General features: G+C 47.2%; 1 protein-coding gene across 2 annotated transcripts in view; it reads left to right on the top strand.

Annotated features, from left to right (window-relative positions):
- The window catches only part of LOC122371365 (glycine receptor subunit alpha-2-like), a 30,504-nt gene extending 16,985 nt beyond the window's left edge, over positions 1 to 13,519 (top strand). The window contains exons 3-10 of one of the 2 annotated variants that reach the window (XM_043347633.1): positions 1,907 to 1,967; positions 3,073 to 3,163; positions 4,972 to 5,106; positions 6,577 to 6,692; positions 7,372 to 7,454; positions 8,321 to 8,425; positions 10,455 to 10,509; positions 13,316 to 13,519. In XM_043347633.1, the coding sequence (XP_043203568.1) occupies positions 1,907 to 1,967; positions 3,073 to 3,163; positions 4,972 to 5,106; positions 6,577 to 6,692; positions 7,372 to 7,454; positions 8,321 to 8,425; positions 10,455 to 10,509; positions 13,316 to 13,459 (790 nt within the window). In that variant the 3' untranslated portion in view covers positions 13,460 to 13,519. Of the gene's footprint in view, positions 1 to 1,906; positions 1,968 to 2,330; positions 2,408 to 3,072; positions 3,164 to 4,971; positions 5,107 to 6,576; positions 6,693 to 7,371; positions 7,455 to 8,320; positions 8,426 to 10,454; positions 10,510 to 13,315 lie in introns of those variants that run through there. The other variant, XM_043347634.1, reaches the window with a different exon arrangement.
- The last annotated feature ends 6,089 nt before the right edge of the window (positions 13,520 to 19,608 follow it).

The raw sequence follows: 19,608 nt of genomic DNA, 5'->3' as shown, positions 1-19,608 counted from the left end.
AAAATCGAAAATCGTCTCTGAAAACCGGAAAAGCATTTTCAGATAAAAACTAATGCCCATTTCGGTTATAATAGGACCCAATGAATAAGAAAAATTCGGTCGCTTTCCAGGAACAGAAAATTTTCATTTTTTGTTGCATAGTGATAATTAGAAAAAGCAGATATAGGTACCTATAATGAATAGTTTTGCAACCTAAGTTGCTAACTTCTAAGAAACACAAGCCGTTTTCACGACGGCCATCTGGTACACATTAGGTGCACATCTGGTGCAGATTAGGTGCAGATTTGGTCAAATTAGGTGCACTCGCCGTATAGCCCGTCGTGAAAACGGCTACAGTGAGCCTAATGTGACCAAATCTGCACCAAATGTGAACCAAATGTGTACCAAATAGCCGTCGAGAAAACGGCTACTACACTGAAAACAATTTTACCCGAAGCTGGCGAATTAAGCGTTGCTCTGCGGGTGGTATATGTGTATTAACTCGCCATGTCCAGATTCTAGCTAGAGGGTAAGCAGACTTGTCTGCCTTATTGCTCGTAAATATGCACCGTACCCACAGTCTGCAGTAAGGTAGCTACCCAGCACTGGATATTGTCCCCGCGGGTGTCGAGTCATTGGCATAGCCCTAACTGAAAGAGTTGGAACTACTCGAGATATCGTAAACGTGTATCCGTGGATGGCGAGCCTTTACATAACCTGCCCTGCAGGAGTTGGATCTACCGGCACAGCTAGATGGCGTTGTCTCATACAGTTTTGAATTACAACAATTTTTTTTTTAACTTTTTTTGCACCAATGATATATTGGCACATTGTTTGGCGGTTTCAAGAGGGGGCGAAAGTACAATTGTTAGGGTGCATCTTTAAAACCTCTGCAATATTTGTTATGTTTTGGTTCGTTACGAGTGAAACAGCACACAATCAATGAAAAACGCGATTTATTTACTGCGCTGCTCAGTCACGTAATTACAAAACCGACCGCGCCATGTTATGTTTTGGTTCGTTACGAGTGAAACAGCACACAATCAATGAAAAACGCGATTTATTTACTGCGATACGTTCACGCCGAAAAGAGTGTCCAAAAGATAAACAAGTATGGCGAGCGCCGCCCCTAGTCACTCGCGCCAGATCTGCCGCTCGGCGCGCACAGTCAGCTGGCGGCGGCAGAGGCGCTCACAGGCACGGAGCCGGGGCGGCCAGCGGTGGCGGCGGCAGGGGCGCGCGCAGGCGCGGCCAGCAGCCGTGCGGGGGTTGGACCATAATACAACAATATTCATCTCGGGACGATTGGCAACGCCTTTTCTTCCGAAACTACCAAGTGAAACCATTTTGATTCTTATACAGGTCACGAAAGCAGTCGCGAGACATCTTCTTGATCTCGGGCGGTCTGTACGACTACCGGTGACTGGGTCATATCGAATTTTCTATGGGAATTCGATTTGACCGTTCCCACCGATGTGAAACGTTCTCACCGATGTTTTCTAGGTGTGAGATTGTCATAATGTAGATAATTTCCCTCAAATATGGTCAAGCGTGGGAGTTTTTTTGGCCCTCGTGACTTGGTCGGCGAAGGGTAGGCGTGGAGGATAACCCCTTTTAGTCATACCTGCTCTGAGCGGATATAACCGCTGAGGCAGATACGGCTACACTGCAATGGGACCTTACTGCACTCCTGGGAGGGTGGTTACAAATGGTTGCGGATAGGGGTACCCGCGAAACACCAGTTTACTCGTCGGCCCTGGGTTAAACTGTTTTCAGTGTAGATACCGAGGGAAGGTATGTAGTATGCACCTGACATTGATACAAAAACATGAAGCCAACATAGCATAAATCAGAAAACCCCTCACAAGTCACATTTCCATCTCTATAAATGTGCCCTGTCTTCACATAGTGTCACCATTATCCACAGGTTTTACAGCTGGGCTGCTACATCCGCACCATATGGGAGGATCCCCGCGTCACCTTGCCCGGTAAGCCTATCAGTCGCACATGCTGAATACAATGTGCATACTTCCTACATGTACTGGGTTCGGAGGAGCCCGCCATTGCCACTAGATAGTGCTCACTGCTCAGGACTCCAGCAATGACGTTCAATATTTCACGAGAGCCAAGTTGAATATTCGCAAGTCGTGTCACTGTAAAGTTTGTCTTATCTTGTGATGCAAATGCAAAATCTAAACGTGATTAACGTGATTATTAAATAGTTTTTTATGCATTTAGGGTAATGCTCATCGCTATATATCATTACATTTTTATAGGTAATGCCAGTTTTATGCAGCTACACACGTCAGTAGTGGACAAGATATGGGTCCCGGATCTGTTTTTCGTGAATGTTCGGAGCATCAAGCAGCCGTACTTGCTGATAGAAGCTGCTGGTGTTACCTTATTCCGGAACAAGACCATCATTCACGTGCGTTACATCACCATCGGTGCTCATCTATAGCATGCTGCACGCCTAAGAAACTCATAGGAAAGCACTGCAATGTTTGAAGCATGAAATTGCATTTATTTAGCAATTTTGTTAAGAAGTGTTCACTTTCTTCTTTCATTGCATTTTTATTTCTATTTTAGCTTTTAACCCGCGACCTGCTGGGGGGATGGTGTTTGAGCACCCCCTGCGGTTTTTTTGCAAGCACACCACGCCATTTTTTGCACATGCGAAAATTTCAGACTAAGGTCACTCAAGGTCAGGTCGCCACTGCCAGGTCACGTCAAGTGACTTCCACCCCCACAACAATTTTCCATGTCTGCCATACCTACACTGAACGACCAATCGCTTTGAAACTTCAGCGATTGATAAAAGCAACGGTTATATGCACAAAATGTTTATCTCGGAATTTTAACATCGGTGACCTAGGGTGAGATCAATTTTGAGACCTCCCCATTATAAGTCAAGGGGAAAACTATGAAAGGCTCTTTTGGACGAACGTCATTCTAAACACTGTCAAACAGCGAGTTGTTACTGCAACGGTACCTACTTTTGCTAATTATTGAATCGACTAATGTCGCGCAATGTTTGCATACAGTGTTCTAGCACCTGTTCATAAAACAAGCATCAGAGTTTTGTCGTTCCAGTCGGGGCTTTATGTCGTCAGAAGCCAGTGCTACTTTACATACGAAAGATACCCAATGGATAAACAGAGATGCAAGCTGAGATTGCAAACATGTAAGTAGTCCTCGATTAGTGTCTGTGGCACATCCGTTATCATATTCCTCGTTCAATACTTAATTATCTATTCTCTTAACTTGTTAAGTGATTGCTGAATGTAAGGCATTTAGTTAAATCAATTGATTGTTTTTGAATGACCAGCTTACAAAATCATACTTTTTACATTCATGTACATATGTACTCATTACGGAGCGAGCGAAGCGAGCGGAGTCTTTCCTTAGATTAACGGAAATTTCTTAGTATGAGCGGCCGGCCGGCCGGCCGTGCGGACGCTTTTGCGAGGTTTATATCTCAGCAACCACTTGTTACACGCGGTAATTTTTGTAGGGTAGCTTCATTCCTTCTACCAAGTATTGGACTATTCCCGATGCATGTGGGTGACCCCTTATGTATCTCGGTAAGTACTTGGACGATTGCGCTGAAAGTTGGCATGTAGGTATAGGCACTCACTAGGCACTGCATACCCATGTGCCAGAATTGGGGTGCTACTGCACGTGCGCACGTGCAGGGGTCGTTTCCAGATCTCGAGAACGGCTGGACCGATGGCGTTCAAATTTGGTACACGGTTAGGGACCAGTTAGTAGGGTGCCGTGCACAAGTCAGTTGGGACTCATTTTCAATTTTGCACGTGCGCACGTGCAGGGTGCCGCTTCCAGATCTCGAGAACGGCTGGGCCGATTGTGCTCAAATTTGGCACATCGCTAGAGACCGATTAGTAAGGTGCCGTGCGTCAGTTGGAGGTACCCCCTCGAAATTTCGCACGTGCAAGGCCCACCCTCTCGCTCGCTCCGTCAGTCGCCCCAAAAGGCGTTATACTGGTGCATATATCATCTTATATTTTGGCATTGATGTGATCATGGCCCGTGAACGAAACTTAATCTAAAACAAGAAATGCATTAAAAAAGTATAATTTTGTATTGAGGTATTTCTAAAACAAATCATTTGTGATATTCTTGTTGTTGTTAAGGTAACTATTTTCAATGTCATTTAAGGTAAAATAATTACGGAGCGAGCGAAGCGAGCGTAGTCTTTCCTTAGATTAACGGAAATTTCTGAGTATGAGCGGCCGGCCGGCCGGCCGGCCGTGCGGACGCTTTTGCGAGGCTTATATCTCAGCAACCACTTGACCGATTTACATGCGGTAATTTTTGTAGGGTAGCTTCATTCCTTCTACCAAGTATTGGACTATTCCCGATGCATGTGGGTGATCCCTTATGCACGTGCCACGTGCAAAACGAAGAGGTGTCAGTTTTGTAATTGTTGCAATATCTCGGTAACTACTTGGCCGATTGCGCTGAAAGTTGGCATGTAGGTAGGCACCCACTAGGCACTGCATATCCATGTGCCAGAGTTGGGGTGCTGCTGCACGTGCGCACGTGCAGGGGTCGTTTCCAGATCTCGAGAACGGCTCGAACGATTGCGCTCAAATTTGGTACACAGTTAGGGACCGGTTAGTAGGGTGCCGTGCACAAGTCAGTTGGGACCCATTTTGCACGTGCGCACGTGCAGGGTGCCGTTTCCAGATCTTGAGAACGGCTGGGCCGATTGTGCCCAAATTTGGCACATCGCTAGAGACCGGTCAGTAGGGTGCCGTGCACAAGTCAATTGGGGGTACCCCCTTGCAATTTCGCACGTGCAAGGCCCACTCTCTCGCTCGCTCCGTTAGTCGCCCCAAAAGGCGTTATACTGGTATAACTTGTCTATTATTGTGGTCTAGTGACAAGTGATTGTATACTTTGCCCGATGTTCTGTTACACCCAGGAAAACCACCTCGCCCACTGTGTGTTCGCCTGTGTGTGCCTCAGACATGTACACTGATGACGTGATGCTGGTTTCCTGGCACCACTCTGGTGTGGAGCTGTATTTCGACACCCGGCCGCGCAGTTTCAATGTCGATGATGTACGCATTGCCGAGCCAGAGGTCGACTATACCCTCACCGGTGAGCCACCCGCTCCGCTAAGGTGTAATGTAAAATACGCAAATAATACCCGACAGCTTCAGGGGTATCTCGCCGCCCGCCAGTTGCTTCGGGGAGGGGGAAGGGAGCGGTAAATGTCCCTACCCGATATCTCGAGAACCAAATACAGGCGAAGCGCAACGCACTAGGCGGCAAACGAAAGAACGCAACGAGACGATTCGAATGAGTGCTTGAAAGTTGAACGTCGAGGTTACGGGTCGGGTCAAGGTCAGGTCAAACACTTGAAATTCGGCTTTCAGTAACATGTACAGTCTGTCTTAACCCGGCGGCCGCTGGGCCTCCGCGCCACCCGCCGGCCGCTGGGGGGGGGGGCATAAAGTTGCCCCCCCTTTACTTCTGCGACGATATCGTCGCAACGCGAAGAGATAGAGAAGCGAAACTTTGCACACATCTTCCTGAATACCTAGCCGAGGTTGTGTCCAAATTTGGTGTCGATCTCATTTGAAATGACGTCACAGTGACGTCATAAGTGAAATTATAGATTTGCGACTCTCATATTCCTCACGATACATCACATATATGGGACCGAATATAAAGGGCCAATTATTGGTCAGAAACTAGATGGAAGTGTAGTAAGATGTTTTAGGATGACAGCAGGTGCTGTCTAGTTCATTTACAGTCGAGTTTCATGCTCAGCGTCATCAGAAACGGTCCATATCGGAAAACGACAAAACTTTATGACGTCACTGTGACGTCATCTTAGGTGCTACAACCACCAAACTTTCCTCAAACATTGCCTAGGTATTCATTTGAAGCTATGCCAAGTTTCACGTTCGTAGCTCATCAGGTTTCGGAGATATTTCACAAAACGTAAAGGGGGGGGCAACTTTATGCCCCCCCCAGCGGCTCGTGGGTTAAAAGTACCGCGCAAAGTCGCGGTGGATCCATAAAGCCTGACCGAGAAAGGTCTGCTTTAATTTGAAAGTCACCGAACCAATTGAGCTGCGGAATGGACGAGGATGTCCATTGCTTCGGTGACCCAAATTTAGCAGGCCCCTCCTCAGTCAGGCTCGATGGATCCACCGCCACTTTGCGCGGTACTTTTAAGACAGACTGTACTAGGAGTATGGAGCCTCGTACTGGACGTCTAGTCTTATATAGCTATACTGCGGCGAAAAGGTGGGGGCGTTTAGCGCCGACCTCTTCCAGTAACTCGTGGGTTGAAGGAAATATGCCACTTTCTTTAAGCCTATTTATTCTGGTTATGTTTCGGAGCTCTCGGTTATTGTCTAGCAATCTTCTGACCTATTCTCCTGAATTTTAGAAGACACTGTAAGTTTTAATCCCCGCAGTAAATTGAATTAACGGTGCTGAAAAATGAACGTCTCCACACCACTAATAACAACGCACTGGGATAACTTCGCTCCCGCAGTTTCCCTCACAATCAATTGTGAAAGCATGATGTGTAATCGGTGCGCTCTGTGCCCTCAGGGGCCCTGAGTGAGGTCAGCTTCGAGGTGCTGCTGACGCGCAAAGTGCGGAACTCTGTCCTGTCCGTATTCGTGCCCAGCTTTATGCTCATCTTCGTCAGCTGGCTGTCGCTTTGGGTGAGCTCAAGTGTTATGTGTTATGAACTTCTAATAGACTATTCAAAAGGCTGTAATTCTTTGGCCCTTGAATGTCGGTAGTCGGCTGTAGTGTGATGCTGCATATAAACGTTTCGTTCGTTTAAACATTGAAGCATACCTATCAGCTTGCATCGTAAAAGCTTGCAAATTGCATAAATTCTGCATCGCATATGTTTGTACTCTTACTGATCCGTGCTGGAATAAGTTCGAAATGCCCTTTTCAGGACCACTCAGGCTTATTTTTCAATCGGACAGCGCAATCCTTTCTCAAAGTATATTTATATATCGAGCACAAGCTTTCAGTAATCAATAGAAAAAGTAACAGGAAAGGAATATTCAACCGACCGCATCACAAAGTATTTATAACTCACAGAGCGATTGGAAGCACTCTGTTTGCGCTGACCCCAACTGTTCCGTTTGACCTCAGATCCTCCCAGAACTGGTGCAGGGCAGAATGGTGATATTGATCACCACCCCACTGACACTAACTGTTTGACCCCAGGACCCTCCAGAACTGGTGCCGGGCAGAATGGTGTTGGTGATCAGACACATCACCGTACTGACACTAACCGTTTGACCCCAGGTCCCTCCAGAACTGGTGCCAGGCAGAATGGTGTTGGTGATCACCACCCCACTGACACTAGCTGTTTGACCTCAGGTCCCTCCAGAACTGGTGCCGGGCAGAATGGTGCTGGTGATCACCACTCTGCTGACACTAACGGGCCTCTTCAACGCCAACGTGTAAGTATACTCATCGCCGGGATCACATGGTGATACCATATGCCGGGATCATGGCGGCATCACATGATGCATGATGAAATAACGGGAGTATCCGTGTTAGCACAATGGCACCACCGTGCTATCACACGGCGATGCTAACATGATCATACAGGCCGTTTTCACGACGGAATAGCAGGCATCTATTTGATGCCCTGTTTGGTCCTTTGGTTCCTCAGGAATTTTAGTAGTTATTTATAGTAGGTTTCCCAGCTTTCGAATGAGCGGTCAGTTACTTTGCTGTTTATCTATTAAACATTACATTAATTTATTTAATCTAAAGGTTTACTACTCACGAAGACCTAATGCGTAAGCACATTTGTGACATTTTCAAATCGATATACTGCTAGTAGGTACAATGATTAGAAAACATACTGAGCTGCCAGCTGCAGGTGACCGAGCGCTCCCAATTCCACGCTGGCTTGGCTTTGGAGCCGCGGCAGACGGCGGAGGTCAAGGTCACTGCTGAGGCGGCGGCGATTTTGTTGCGCCCAGGCGCCACCAGGGCGCGCGCAGTGTCGGGCCGGTGAAACAGGAGCCGGGTATCTAGTTGCCAGGCTGATTTGATCCCTCATAGTCGAAAGGTGGGCTACTAGAACCGAAAATTGCTTTGTTGATAAAGAAATAAGCAATTTGATGTCAAAAATTGCCTGGATTACAACTTTTTAACATATTTTGAAGGCAAAAGAAATCAGTTGTAAGGATTATAAGGCATTAAAAGGTTGGTACTTTCCAGGTATCAAATAGGTTCCACCGCGAACGTCCCGTCGTGAAAACGGCCACAATGCATCATGGTAGTGAAGTGACATCCTACCCATGGTTTGCCGCAGCCAGAGCATGCCAGAGGTGAGCTACGTAAAAGCTCTGGACATCTGGAACCTGACCTGCATCGTCTTCGTGCTCTTCACTATCGTCGAGTACATCGTTGTCCTAAGGTGAGGACTAGCTACACCTTTAATTTTTCAATTCGAACGCATGATACCTTTCAGCGAAATAGCAAATTTAGTGTTATTGCTCAGTAGTCCGTGGCCTTTATCTATTGACTATATCGATCGCAGCATTCCATGGTCCTGCACTGTAAAAAAGGTTAGCAGTTTCACCTGCTATTCTCGCGCCAAATTTCAGCACTTTTTAACTGCTATTTTCGGCTGCTATCAGCCCTGTTAATCGGTTCCTGCTAAAATTTTAGTAGCCTTGAGCTGCTAAATTACCTGCTATTCGTGGTGCTAATTAACGTGTTGCATTTACTAACCCTACCCTCGGCGCCAAATTTCAGCCGTTTTAAGTTCGTTATTTTGTGCTAAATGACTGCTAAAAACGAAAGAAGTCACCACTTAGCATCATATTAACAATTTTAAACTGCTAAATTTTGCACCTCATAAACTCAATTACAAGTTATATCCATACGTAAAATTAACGCAATGCGAAATAAATGGCCGCTGACAATGCCGAACGCCTGCATACCTACCCTATTAGGCACGCACGCAACTTAATTAACGCACGCAACTCAAAGCACGCACTTTTAGGACTTCAAAACCACACCCCATGAGCGTAACATAGCAGCGGTGTGCCACAAACCACAGAAAATCGGTGCCGGTCGGACGGCTGCCGTGCAGAGTATGGTGGCAGCTGGTCCCAACCAGCGAGCACATGCTGGCTGCACACTCGATAATCGCGCGTAAGACCAGAGCAGCAACAGTCAACACGCATAAACGTATCCGCGCCGGTCGGCAGCTGCCGTGCCCACTGCACAGCCCGAAGGCATGACGTATTCTCACCAGCGAGCACACGCGGCCACGCCGGCCGTTACCCATACTCGGTAACCACACGCCAGCCCAGGAAAATGCTATTCAATTTCTTCAGACGACACTAACAAATTTCAACATAAGGAACACACTCATCTCACGGTGATCCCACACCACGTCCACTCGACACACATGCACTGCACAGTCCGGTCGGAATGTCGCGACGCACCTGGATGCACTGCAGCACCGTCTAACACTTCAATAATAAAATGGCGCCGCCGCGCGGAAGTGCGCAATCGGTCTAGCAGGCTAAAACTGCTACAAATTTACAAACACAAAAAGTTAGCAGTCGTTTAGCAGACTTTTATGTACTCGCCGTTTGGTATCAGTCCTATGATGCTAACCTTTCCCGCCAATGATTTAGCACCTTTGCAAAACATGTCTTTTAGCAGCTTAAATAGCAGGTCCAGCAGAACAAGTACACTGTAAAAAAGTTAAGCAGTTTACCTGCTATTCTCGCGCCAAATTTCAGCAGCTCATAGCTGCTATTTTAGGGTGCATAAACGCAACACGTTAATTAGCACCACGATTAGCAGGTAATTTAGCAGCTTAAGGCTACTAAAATTTTAGCTGGAACCGATTTACAGCGCTGTTAGCAGCCGAAAATAGCAGCTATAAAGTGCTGAAATTTGGCGCGAGAATAGCAGGTAAACTACTTAACTTTTTTTTACAGTGTAGGAAGCTACCAATTGAGCCTGCTAAAATGAAAGGAATGCCATAGAAAACTAGGAAAAAGTTCGTAAAAAGTATGAAGGTGCAAAATACAACCTGATTAGCAAATGAATAGCGCACGATTTAGCACTAAACTGCTAATCTTTTTTAACAGTGTGTGAGCATTGTGCCGTGGATGAACTGAATCGTTGACAAGAATAAGCCGAGCAATTAGAGGCTATTGTTGATTGCATTAGCGTTTGGCAGTGTGTAGGAAAGCATTCGATAATTTATCATTCGGCGCTATGTCACCGTCGGCCGCCTACACAGCGCCTCAGAGAAGTCAGCTAAGGCACGTTCAATGACTCTAGAACTAATAACTATGACTTATGGTAGGTACGATTATGTCAATAATATAGCAGAATGGATTTCAGAAATGAATTACACGGTAGTGTAGTGCCGTAGTTTTTCTCTGCCCCTCACACCGAATGTTTTGTCTCGTTTACAGGTTATCATACACTGACAGTTCCAGTCCGCAGGTGGTGCCGGAGAAAAATGGAAAGGTTTGTAGCAGGCACGTAGCCAGGATTTTGCTCAGGGAGGGGCCAAAGGTCGCGACCTAGTGTTGCACCCCCTCCAAATAGGAAAACTTTTCGGATTTGGCCCACTATTTTTGGGGGTTTGGTGCAGTTCTTTTTATCTATTTTATTTTTGTTGAATTTCATTTTATTTCTCCCCTTCAGGGGGGATCTTGGGGGGGGGGGGGGCACGGCCCCCTCCCCCTCCCCCTTGCTACGTCCCTGGTTTGTAGTGTAGAACGCCAAGTCTCAGTGTCTGTAACACTTTTGAAAAAGCTTAACTTTTTTTTTTGTTAAATTTAATCGGAGACTCTTGCACCCATGGTTCATTTTACACATGATACGTTCCTTCAAAACTGTGACACGCATCTGTCACGAACGCTGGCATTTTGTACCAATGTCACAGGTCATCGTTTGCAACGATGAGGAATGTGTTTCCCTCGAAACACCACCATGAACATCGCAGAACATTTAACGTAATAGATCGCGGAGGCAAGTCATGTTAAAACGCTGGTTGAACCTCACAAAAGCTCATGAAATAATCATGCGTGATTGTGGGAAGTGGCGGTGGAACGTTGGAGCCGTCTATACCTTGGCGGTGGAGCCAAGGGTTGGCATTAACAATGTTATACGGCCGGCTCGGCATAATCAAGGTCTGGAGTTACCATGCCGAAGAATGGTCCAGCCAGACCACCAAAATGCTCCACTGCTGTGACGGCCGCTGGCCAGCCGTTGACGACTGTGGGCTTAGTTATTAGCAGAACGATTAGCAAATGTCATCAGCAATCAGCATATTCTATGATGGCCCTTAGCGCTTCGCTGCTGAGGGCCATTAGCTTTTAGTGTCTCATGAATGCTTACATTGTAGATGACCAAACCATATCCAAATAAAAGCGAATACGGATATCATTTGTGTAATGTGCACACATGTTTCGTTTACTTTGAGTTTGATGGCCAGCTTTCAACACAATCTGGCTCATTCTATAACACGATTAGTGTTCGTTCTGGGCCAAAACATTAGGTATTTAGCCCGCTCCCAGCTGGGCTATTCAGCCATAAGCGCTCCACGGGGGGGGGGGGGGGGATTCTGCCCCTTGTCTAACTTCCGAAGGGATGGTCATTTAACCCGCGCCCTGGTGGGGTCTGTTTATAACGCGAGCTGGTGGGGGGGGGGGGGCTATTTTTTGCCCCCCTCGTATCTCCGAAACTACTGGACGGATCCGCAAAATTCAAACGGCGTTCGAAAGGCCAGTCAAATTTGTCGGGGGAAACCAAATTTCATTGACCTCGGGGTCACCGATGACGTCACAGGTCAGGTCAAAGATGAAATGTTTCACCGTTCACGGGTCTTCTAGGGAATGCGCTATAACACCGAGGAAAACGCATTTTGTCGAGAATCAGCGATAGGGCGTCAGTTGCCTAGTAGATATGTTGCTATTAGAGGTCACTGACAATACCAGGTCAGGTCACAGGTCAGGTCACCGAGGGTCACAGGTCAGGTCACATGAGCCCAACTTTACTAAGGTTGTGTGATGCATGTTTTATGGCCAATTTTTCATTTCCAACTCAATGGTGTTGGTTATAAGACTATCAGGTACGGCTTAGGTCACTTTCTGGTTAAGTTCAGGTCAAGGTCAGGTCAAGGTCAGGCCAAAAAAGGTCAAATTTTAAAATTGATAGTTTTGCATAAAATGGGTATTGATTCGATGCAGCTCGTCACGGGGAGTCTAATGGTGGTCTTTGTTTTGCGCTACGGGGTCTAGAATTGATAAAAATTGAGTTTGAAAATTTGACGTCATCAATTTCGAACAGTTTTTTCGCTATAACTTCGCCAAAAAAGAGTTATCAATCTCAAATTTGGTATGTGGATGGAAGGCGGTAAGGACTATCACATGTATTCCGGTTTTTGCGAAATTCAAAAAACTTTTTGGATTTTTCGATCATTATATCCAAAAAAATATTTTTTGATTTTTGGGGGTCAAAATCCAAAAATTTCAAAAATCCGAGATAGCAGTTTTGTAGCCCTGTCAATTCTACAGCTTTTATGTCCTTATCATTTTCTGTATTTGAAAAGCTATAGGCCTGACAGCTCTTCCCGCGAAACCCTTTTTTGGGTCGAAAACGGCAGAACATGACGTCACTCTGACGTCATTTCCGGTCAATCTATCATAGCCTTTGAAAAAATTTTTGGTCACCATATGTAAAATTGATGTCCGGGAGGGTACTGAAAGTTTGGTGACGATCGGCCCAGCGGTTCTGGAGATATATCGAAAAGTCTGGAGGGGGGGGGGGGCAAAAAATAGCCCCCCCCACCAGGTCACGGGTTAAAGACTGGGAAAACGACAATCGTAAGCTTTCAACAAGGTGGATTTATGAAGCACACAATTGTTTGCCTACGTAGGTCACAGGTCAGGTCAATGTCAGGTCAAGGAAAAACTGAAAGTTTCAACTTTCAACATAACTGGCTTTACAGCACAGTTGGCTGGCACACCAACTACAATGCCGGTAAAAGCTAATCCATTGCCCGCGGGGGGGGGGGGGGGGGCATTCATATATGCCACAAACCATATTTACCACCACGGTATATATGCCGCAGAAGAATTTGTAGGTTATAGGTTGTAGGTTGTAGGTTGGTAGATTGGTAGGTTGTAGTAAGTTTGAGTCAGGTTAGATTATGTTTTGTGTTAGGTATAATTACTGAGAAAGGACGGTTGTGACGCTCTTGAGACGTGGTCTTTCGCGGCATATTTTATACACATTACACACCCAACTGCCCACCTTTTCTTCACAGGCGGCCTGGACCCTGGAGGGGAGGTGGACCGGGAAGGACAAGGCAGCGCTGCTGGAGAAGGGTTCTCGTGCCTTCTTGCCAGTGGCCTTCTTCATATTCAACATTGCCTACTGGAGTTACTACCTGAACGACAGCCAGGAGTAAACGAGCCTGTGGGCCTGCGGTCCGTAACAGAAGGCTGAGGTGGACAATGGATGTGGACAACGGACGTTCGGTGTGCTGTGGACGTGGCGTAGTGTGGACAGCTGGCGTGGACGGCCAGAGCGCAGCTGCTGTAGAGCACTGAAAACAAGTTGAAAGAACGTTATGCAAAAGCATCTTAAAATATTCCACACATAGGTTTTTTGGGTATTAGGGTAAACTGGCTTAGAGGCAAAGCAGAACGTCTGGTTCATGAAGAACACACACAGTGTTTCACATAGACCGAAGACACGTGCTGCTTCTTCGCGTGCAGTCTTAGCGGCCCCAGGGGGCTTCAACTCGACCAACACCGGTTCTTCAGTCGTTCTCCCTAGTCACGTGATATTACGTCACACCAAGCGCGCGAAAGATAAACCCTTTGAAGGTTTTGCACGAACTAGCATCGGGTTTAAGAAGAAGGGGTTGTGGTTTAATCAGTGTAATGGCTTTCATCAAGACCACGCCCGCGGTACCACGTTCTAGCGTCCACCGGAAGCGATCGCCATTTTTCGATCGCGTTGGATCACGCTTTGTGCAGTGACGAGCGGCTGGTGCAAGATTGGGTGAATGGCAAGTAATCGAATATTGAAGAACTGAAGTAAGGTTAATTTTTGGCTTGTCAAGTGTTGTGTATTATCTATATTACTTGTGATTGACAATAATAAGCAATATCACAACGCTCTTCAAATGCATGGATGAATGCATTGGATGAAGACAATTCATATGCAAGACCATTCAATGCAGTAAGTATTTATATGTTGTATAAATGCCCCATAGCTTAAATTATGCATGTGGTATTTAGACAAATCTTTCAAATGAAGATAAATCAGGAATAGCTTGCCATTGGGGTCAATGGCATCAGCTTGAATCAGCTTGCCATTTTGGGGTCAATTGATTTAGGTATAAATTTGGCTGATTTTAATAAACATATGTTCTTGCTGATTAGTGCAATATTTTATCTAGCTGCACTTTACATGTCAAGTGCATTATTTTATTTTCGGAGTAGGCTCATGGTCTCTGAAGTCAATCTAAATTTTTTTTACTTCCTGCCTGTTGAATAACGCATCCGCCCGACTCTTCATTCCAGGGGACGAGGCCATCTCCGCTCTGATTGAGGCCCTGGAGTCTGAGGAGAGCGTCCTGGCGCGCGGAGACGTCGACATCGTCGAAAACGCTGGCTTGAAGCTGGTGGTGGAAGGAGAAACTGTATGTGATTTGGGAGAATGCGATATCGCCACCCGGCTGCTGACATGGGCGACAGCGCTATACATACTGTGTTTGGGAAAACATCCACTTGCTAAAGCTAAAAATGTGTTCATATTTGGCTCTGGAGTTCTTTGGCTTGGATGTGTAAGGCAAGTGACACGGCCGAATGGAAAGCGTTCCTGCAGGCTGATTGCGGGCTGATCGCAGGCTGAATGCGGGCTGGTTGCGGGCTGATCGCATGGGCTGGTTGCGGGCTGGTTGTTCCTGACTGGAGACTTGCAGGCTGATTGCTCAGAGTAGAGGAAGGTAATACATTTTAAGGTGTATCAAGTACTGTGTTTGCGCAGCAGATGTGACGGCGCAGGTCGATAGCCATGCATAGGTCCAATAGACGAATGAACGGGGATTTTGCGGTATTGCAATAGAACTGAAAGGGTTCTACAACCGATATTCAGAACACAGGGTGGTTTCCCTATAAACCTCAGGGACTTCTTCACAGACCCTTTGGGGTTCTTATCTAGGTGCTAAGAACGCTCTTATTATAAACCCTAAACCTCATAAGAGTCTTTGGAAGAATCCTGTGGATTCTTTTCATGAGAATGCAAAGCCGTCTACGTGAAGAGCCATGGGGGTTCTGAAAAACGGTGGCATAACATTTTACCCCACAGGGGTCTAAATACCCCTGTACGTTCTTAACGTTCTTCCAAAGTGTTTTCAGTGAGGAGCAGCTATTGTAGACAGTTGTGCACGATGAGGACGGTTGGGGTGGGCGGTCACGTGGACTGTGGAGTGTGGATGGTTAGGGTGGACAATTGGAGTGGGCACGCTAAGTGGATTGTAAGTGCGGTTCGTTGAGGCAGCTGTAATATACGATAAGGCCAGGCTGGACGGTTGGCCTAAGCAGCAGGGTTTGTGCTAGTGAGTCGTTGGCCTAGGTGCCTAGGTGCCTGGCTCTGGAGATATGGAACGCGACTTGTAGGTATAATCGATACGGTATAATCGATACGCCGCGGTTGTCGGGTACTTGCCTAGAGCCTACGTCCTAAGGTTAGCGTTAGCAACAGCAACAAATACAGTGTCGGATTCAGAATCGCTTCGAAAGCTCTGAGGAGGAGTGTGAGGACAGGAAACACAAACATGACATTTGTTTTGATCCAGCTTCTTTCCTTCATTCCTTAATCGTCTCTTACAGGACGGGGCGCGTTATAAGTGCTCATTGCTTTGTCGAATCGGCAAAATAATGACCTAAATATGACCAAAACTGATGTGAGTGTTTCCCTTTAACCCGCGCCCCGCTGGGCTATTCAGTCATACGCGTCCTGCTGGAGGGGGGGGGGGCAGATTCTGCCCCCTATAACTTCCGAACCGATGGTCGTAGAAAGACGGGGAAAACGGCAATCGAAAGCTCTCAACAAGGCGGATCTTAAAAGCCCATTTTTTTTGCTTAACCCTCGCCCTGGCAGGGCATTTTTCATAACACGGCCTGGCAGGGGGGTCGATGCGACCCCCCTCGCGATTGGCTCCTAGGGCACCTAGAAACACAAAATTTGGTAGGTAGGTGGGCCCCCTGGATTTCTCGCCCCTGTGCAAATTTAATTGCTCTAGGTCAATATTTAGGGGGTTTTGGGGGGTATAAATGTACAAATTTCGCTAAAAACAGGTCAACAGGTTTTCGCTTATAACTTTTGATCCAATTACGATAGAGCAAAAAGAAAAGCACCAGTGAACTCAGCACGTCACGGCGCGTCGGATGATATACCTTTCAGCTTGCTTAAGTGTACTTAAAGTTTTTCTTAAATTTTAAGTAAACTTAATTAAATTAACCCTCGCATGTGTAGGGGGGGGGGGTCGGATGGACCCCCCCCCCATGGTTTTTCGCGAATAACTCGCGTAAAAAGCGGTCGATCGCGACGAAACTTTCAGTACCCTCGCATTGATCAATTTTACACCTACCCTGAAAATTTCATGACCCTGACCCAAATGACCTTTGACCTGTGACCTCTTTTCCGAGACCATGTTTGGCCGGAATCGCGATTTCGCGTATGTCGGCTCGCACTAGCCGCGTGTTTTCAAGCTTTTCGTGGTTTCAAACGTTCAAACATGTGATTTGATGTTACTCCCGTGTGTGTCAAGGTCACCTGAAGGTCAGGTCAGGTCATTGACCTTTGGTGACCTCGGGTGACCTCGGGTCACTTTTTCGAGTTTTACATGTTTCTAGGCTAGTTTTTGGAGCTGAATTCGAATTTAGCAACCATTTGAACATTTACGAAGTAGTTTTGGCGACTTCGTAACATGTTACGAAGCTTTCAGAGGCGGTTGACACGTACTACGAATACCCGTCACGACGCCTACTGGTTGACCTGACCTGACCTGACCCGACCTGGTCTAAATGCTTCAAGACATCATCTGTGATCAAAACTAACACGATATTCGTGATGAGCACCCCGAAAAATTCCTTAACAGCCACACTTTACGACTTTCTAACAGGTCCCGATTTTCCCGACTTTGGGTCATTGACCTGACCTGGAAGGTCAACCAATGACCTAGGACCTTAAAATTGGGTATCATCGGCTTCCTCTCGTCACGGGCAACACGCTCGTTTTTTCCGCGAAGCTCTAGCTCGATCAGGGGCCAAACGGCAAGGGGGGGTCCAACCGACCCCCCCTACACATTAGAAGCTGGCAAACGCCGCACACATGCGAGGGTTAATAAATCAAGTTCAAGTTAACCAAATTGCATCATATCGCATATCATTCGATTCGGCTGATCACCAGGAACACAATGATACCATTTTTAAGCTCTAGCGTCATTATGTGCCTAGTTAATGGCAAAAACGTCATTTGACCTCAGTTGACCTCATTTGACCTGGCCCATGGATAAGTACACCAAACAAAGAAGCACCAAGTGACCTGCTCCCAGTAAACATGCCGACGTCGGCCCGACGTCGGCCGACGTCGGGGTGACGTCGGCAACTCGGCTTCGGCATGTCGACGTCGGCCCGACGTCGGTCCAACCTCTGCACGACGTCGGCTGGATGTCGGATATGCCCGCATGTACCGACGTCCAGCCGAGGTCCAGCCGACGTCGGGCCGACGTCGGACCGAGATCAATTGCTGAGGTCCAGCCGACGTCGGGCCGACGTCGGACCGACATCGGCCGCTGTTTTGACCGTTAAAATAATATAAAATACATGTTTCATGTTACATAAAGAGCTTCTGCATTCAAAATATCCTCAGGAAACTCAAATCTTCCTCCACGCCGCAACCCCCTGATCCGGACTGGACGGGAAACTTTATCCCATTTGGGATTACCCGTAAGCCGAGCTCGCCCGTAGCCGGGTGTGGTGAGTGCTTGGGGCTGCTCGGCCTATCCTTTGGTCAGGCTCAGCCCCGGCAACTCACCAGGGCCGGGCCCAGTTCATATAGAAAGGCCAGTCGGCAAGTGTCACTTTGCCAAAGTGCCACTTATCAAAGGGACACTTTGGGAAACGCTGGTGCAGGTGTGTAAGAGTGGCTATATGAATCCATTGTGGGGTCGCCCTTTCCAATAAGTGTCACGTAACAGCAATGGGACCAGGGACTCTATACGAACTGGACCCAGGGTGCTCGCCAAGAAGACCAATGTCTCCATCCTATCATCCTTCCGGCTCTGAAATGGTCTTGTCAGACCGAAAGGGCATAACACAACAAAACAAACCAACTTCGCTATCTGGCTGCGTGGTGTAGTGGTTAGCACACTAACATCGCGCTCAAATGACACAGGGTTCGAATCCCATCGCCGGGTGATGTTTTTGGCGCGTTGTCCCAGTAAACATGCCGACGTCGGCGACTGGGGGGGGGGGGGCTCGAATCCCGCCGCCGGTTGATATTTTTGGCGCGTCGTTCCAATAAAACATGCCGACGTCGGCCCCGTCGGTCCAACGACAAACGATCTCGTCAACCTCGGTAAACGACCTCGGCCCGACGTCGGCTCGACGTTGGCTGGACTTCGGCTGGACGTCGGAACATGCGGGCATATCCGACGTCCAGCCGATGTCGGGCCGAGGTTGAACCGACGCTGGGCCGACGTCGGGCCGAGCCTCGGCCCGACGTAGGGCCGACGTCGGCATGTTTACTGGGCTGTTAAGTACCGTGGTTTCAAAGCACAAAAGTGATAGAACGAAGCGGATATCTCCAGTATTTTCCGAATTTAGTATTTTCCCAAAGGCTTTTAACATTACGACGTAATGACCTCTAACTGACCTCAGGTCAGTGACCTCAAAAAAAGCCGGACTATATGTTATACAACTCGGTGAACTTAGCACATCCTGAAAGTTTGAAGGAAATCAGTCGAAAACTGTGAGTTGGACAGGTGCAAAAAGAAAATTGAAATTTGACCATGACCTTGTAACGGTTTTTCTGACCTGGTGACCTGACCCAAGGTCACCCGGACCTAAAATTTTCAGGTCATATGTAAAAAGGTTGCCCCATAGGCTGTGCCAAATTTGGCGGAGCTGCGCGCCGCCGTTTTTACGCTATCTTCGAAAAACCTTAGGGGGGAGGTCGCATCGACCCCCCCCCCCTGCCAGGGCGAGGGTTAAGAAGTCAGAGGTCAGGTCAAGGTCAGGTCAAGGGTACAAAATGCAAGTTTCTACAGTATCGGCCTTGCACCGTAGTTGCCGAAGAATGGACTGAGACTGATTGCCCAAAACGTGTTCTTAGGCTACCAAGACAATGTTCGTTGCATACAATATCATACAAAGGTCAAGGTCAAGGTCAGGTCAGGTTACCAAAAACGAAATATACAAAATGGCATGTGCGACACATGTTTTATGGGTCATTTTATTTATAGAATTCAATAGGCACACTCAATAAGTGATATGAACTACATCTGGATGAATTTCAGGTAGAGGTCAGGTCAAGGTCAGG

The sequence above is a fragment of the Amphibalanus amphitrite genome, unplaced genomic scaffold (assembly GCF_019059575.1).
Source record: "Amphibalanus amphitrite isolate SeventyFive unplaced genomic scaffold, NRLGWU_Aamphi_draft 001236F_arrow, whole genome shotgun sequence".
Taxonomy (NCBI): domain Eukaryota; kingdom Metazoa; phylum Arthropoda; class Thecostraca; order Balanomorpha; family Balanidae; genus Amphibalanus; species Amphibalanus amphitrite.
This window is presented reverse-complemented; position numbering and strand designations above follow the sequence as displayed.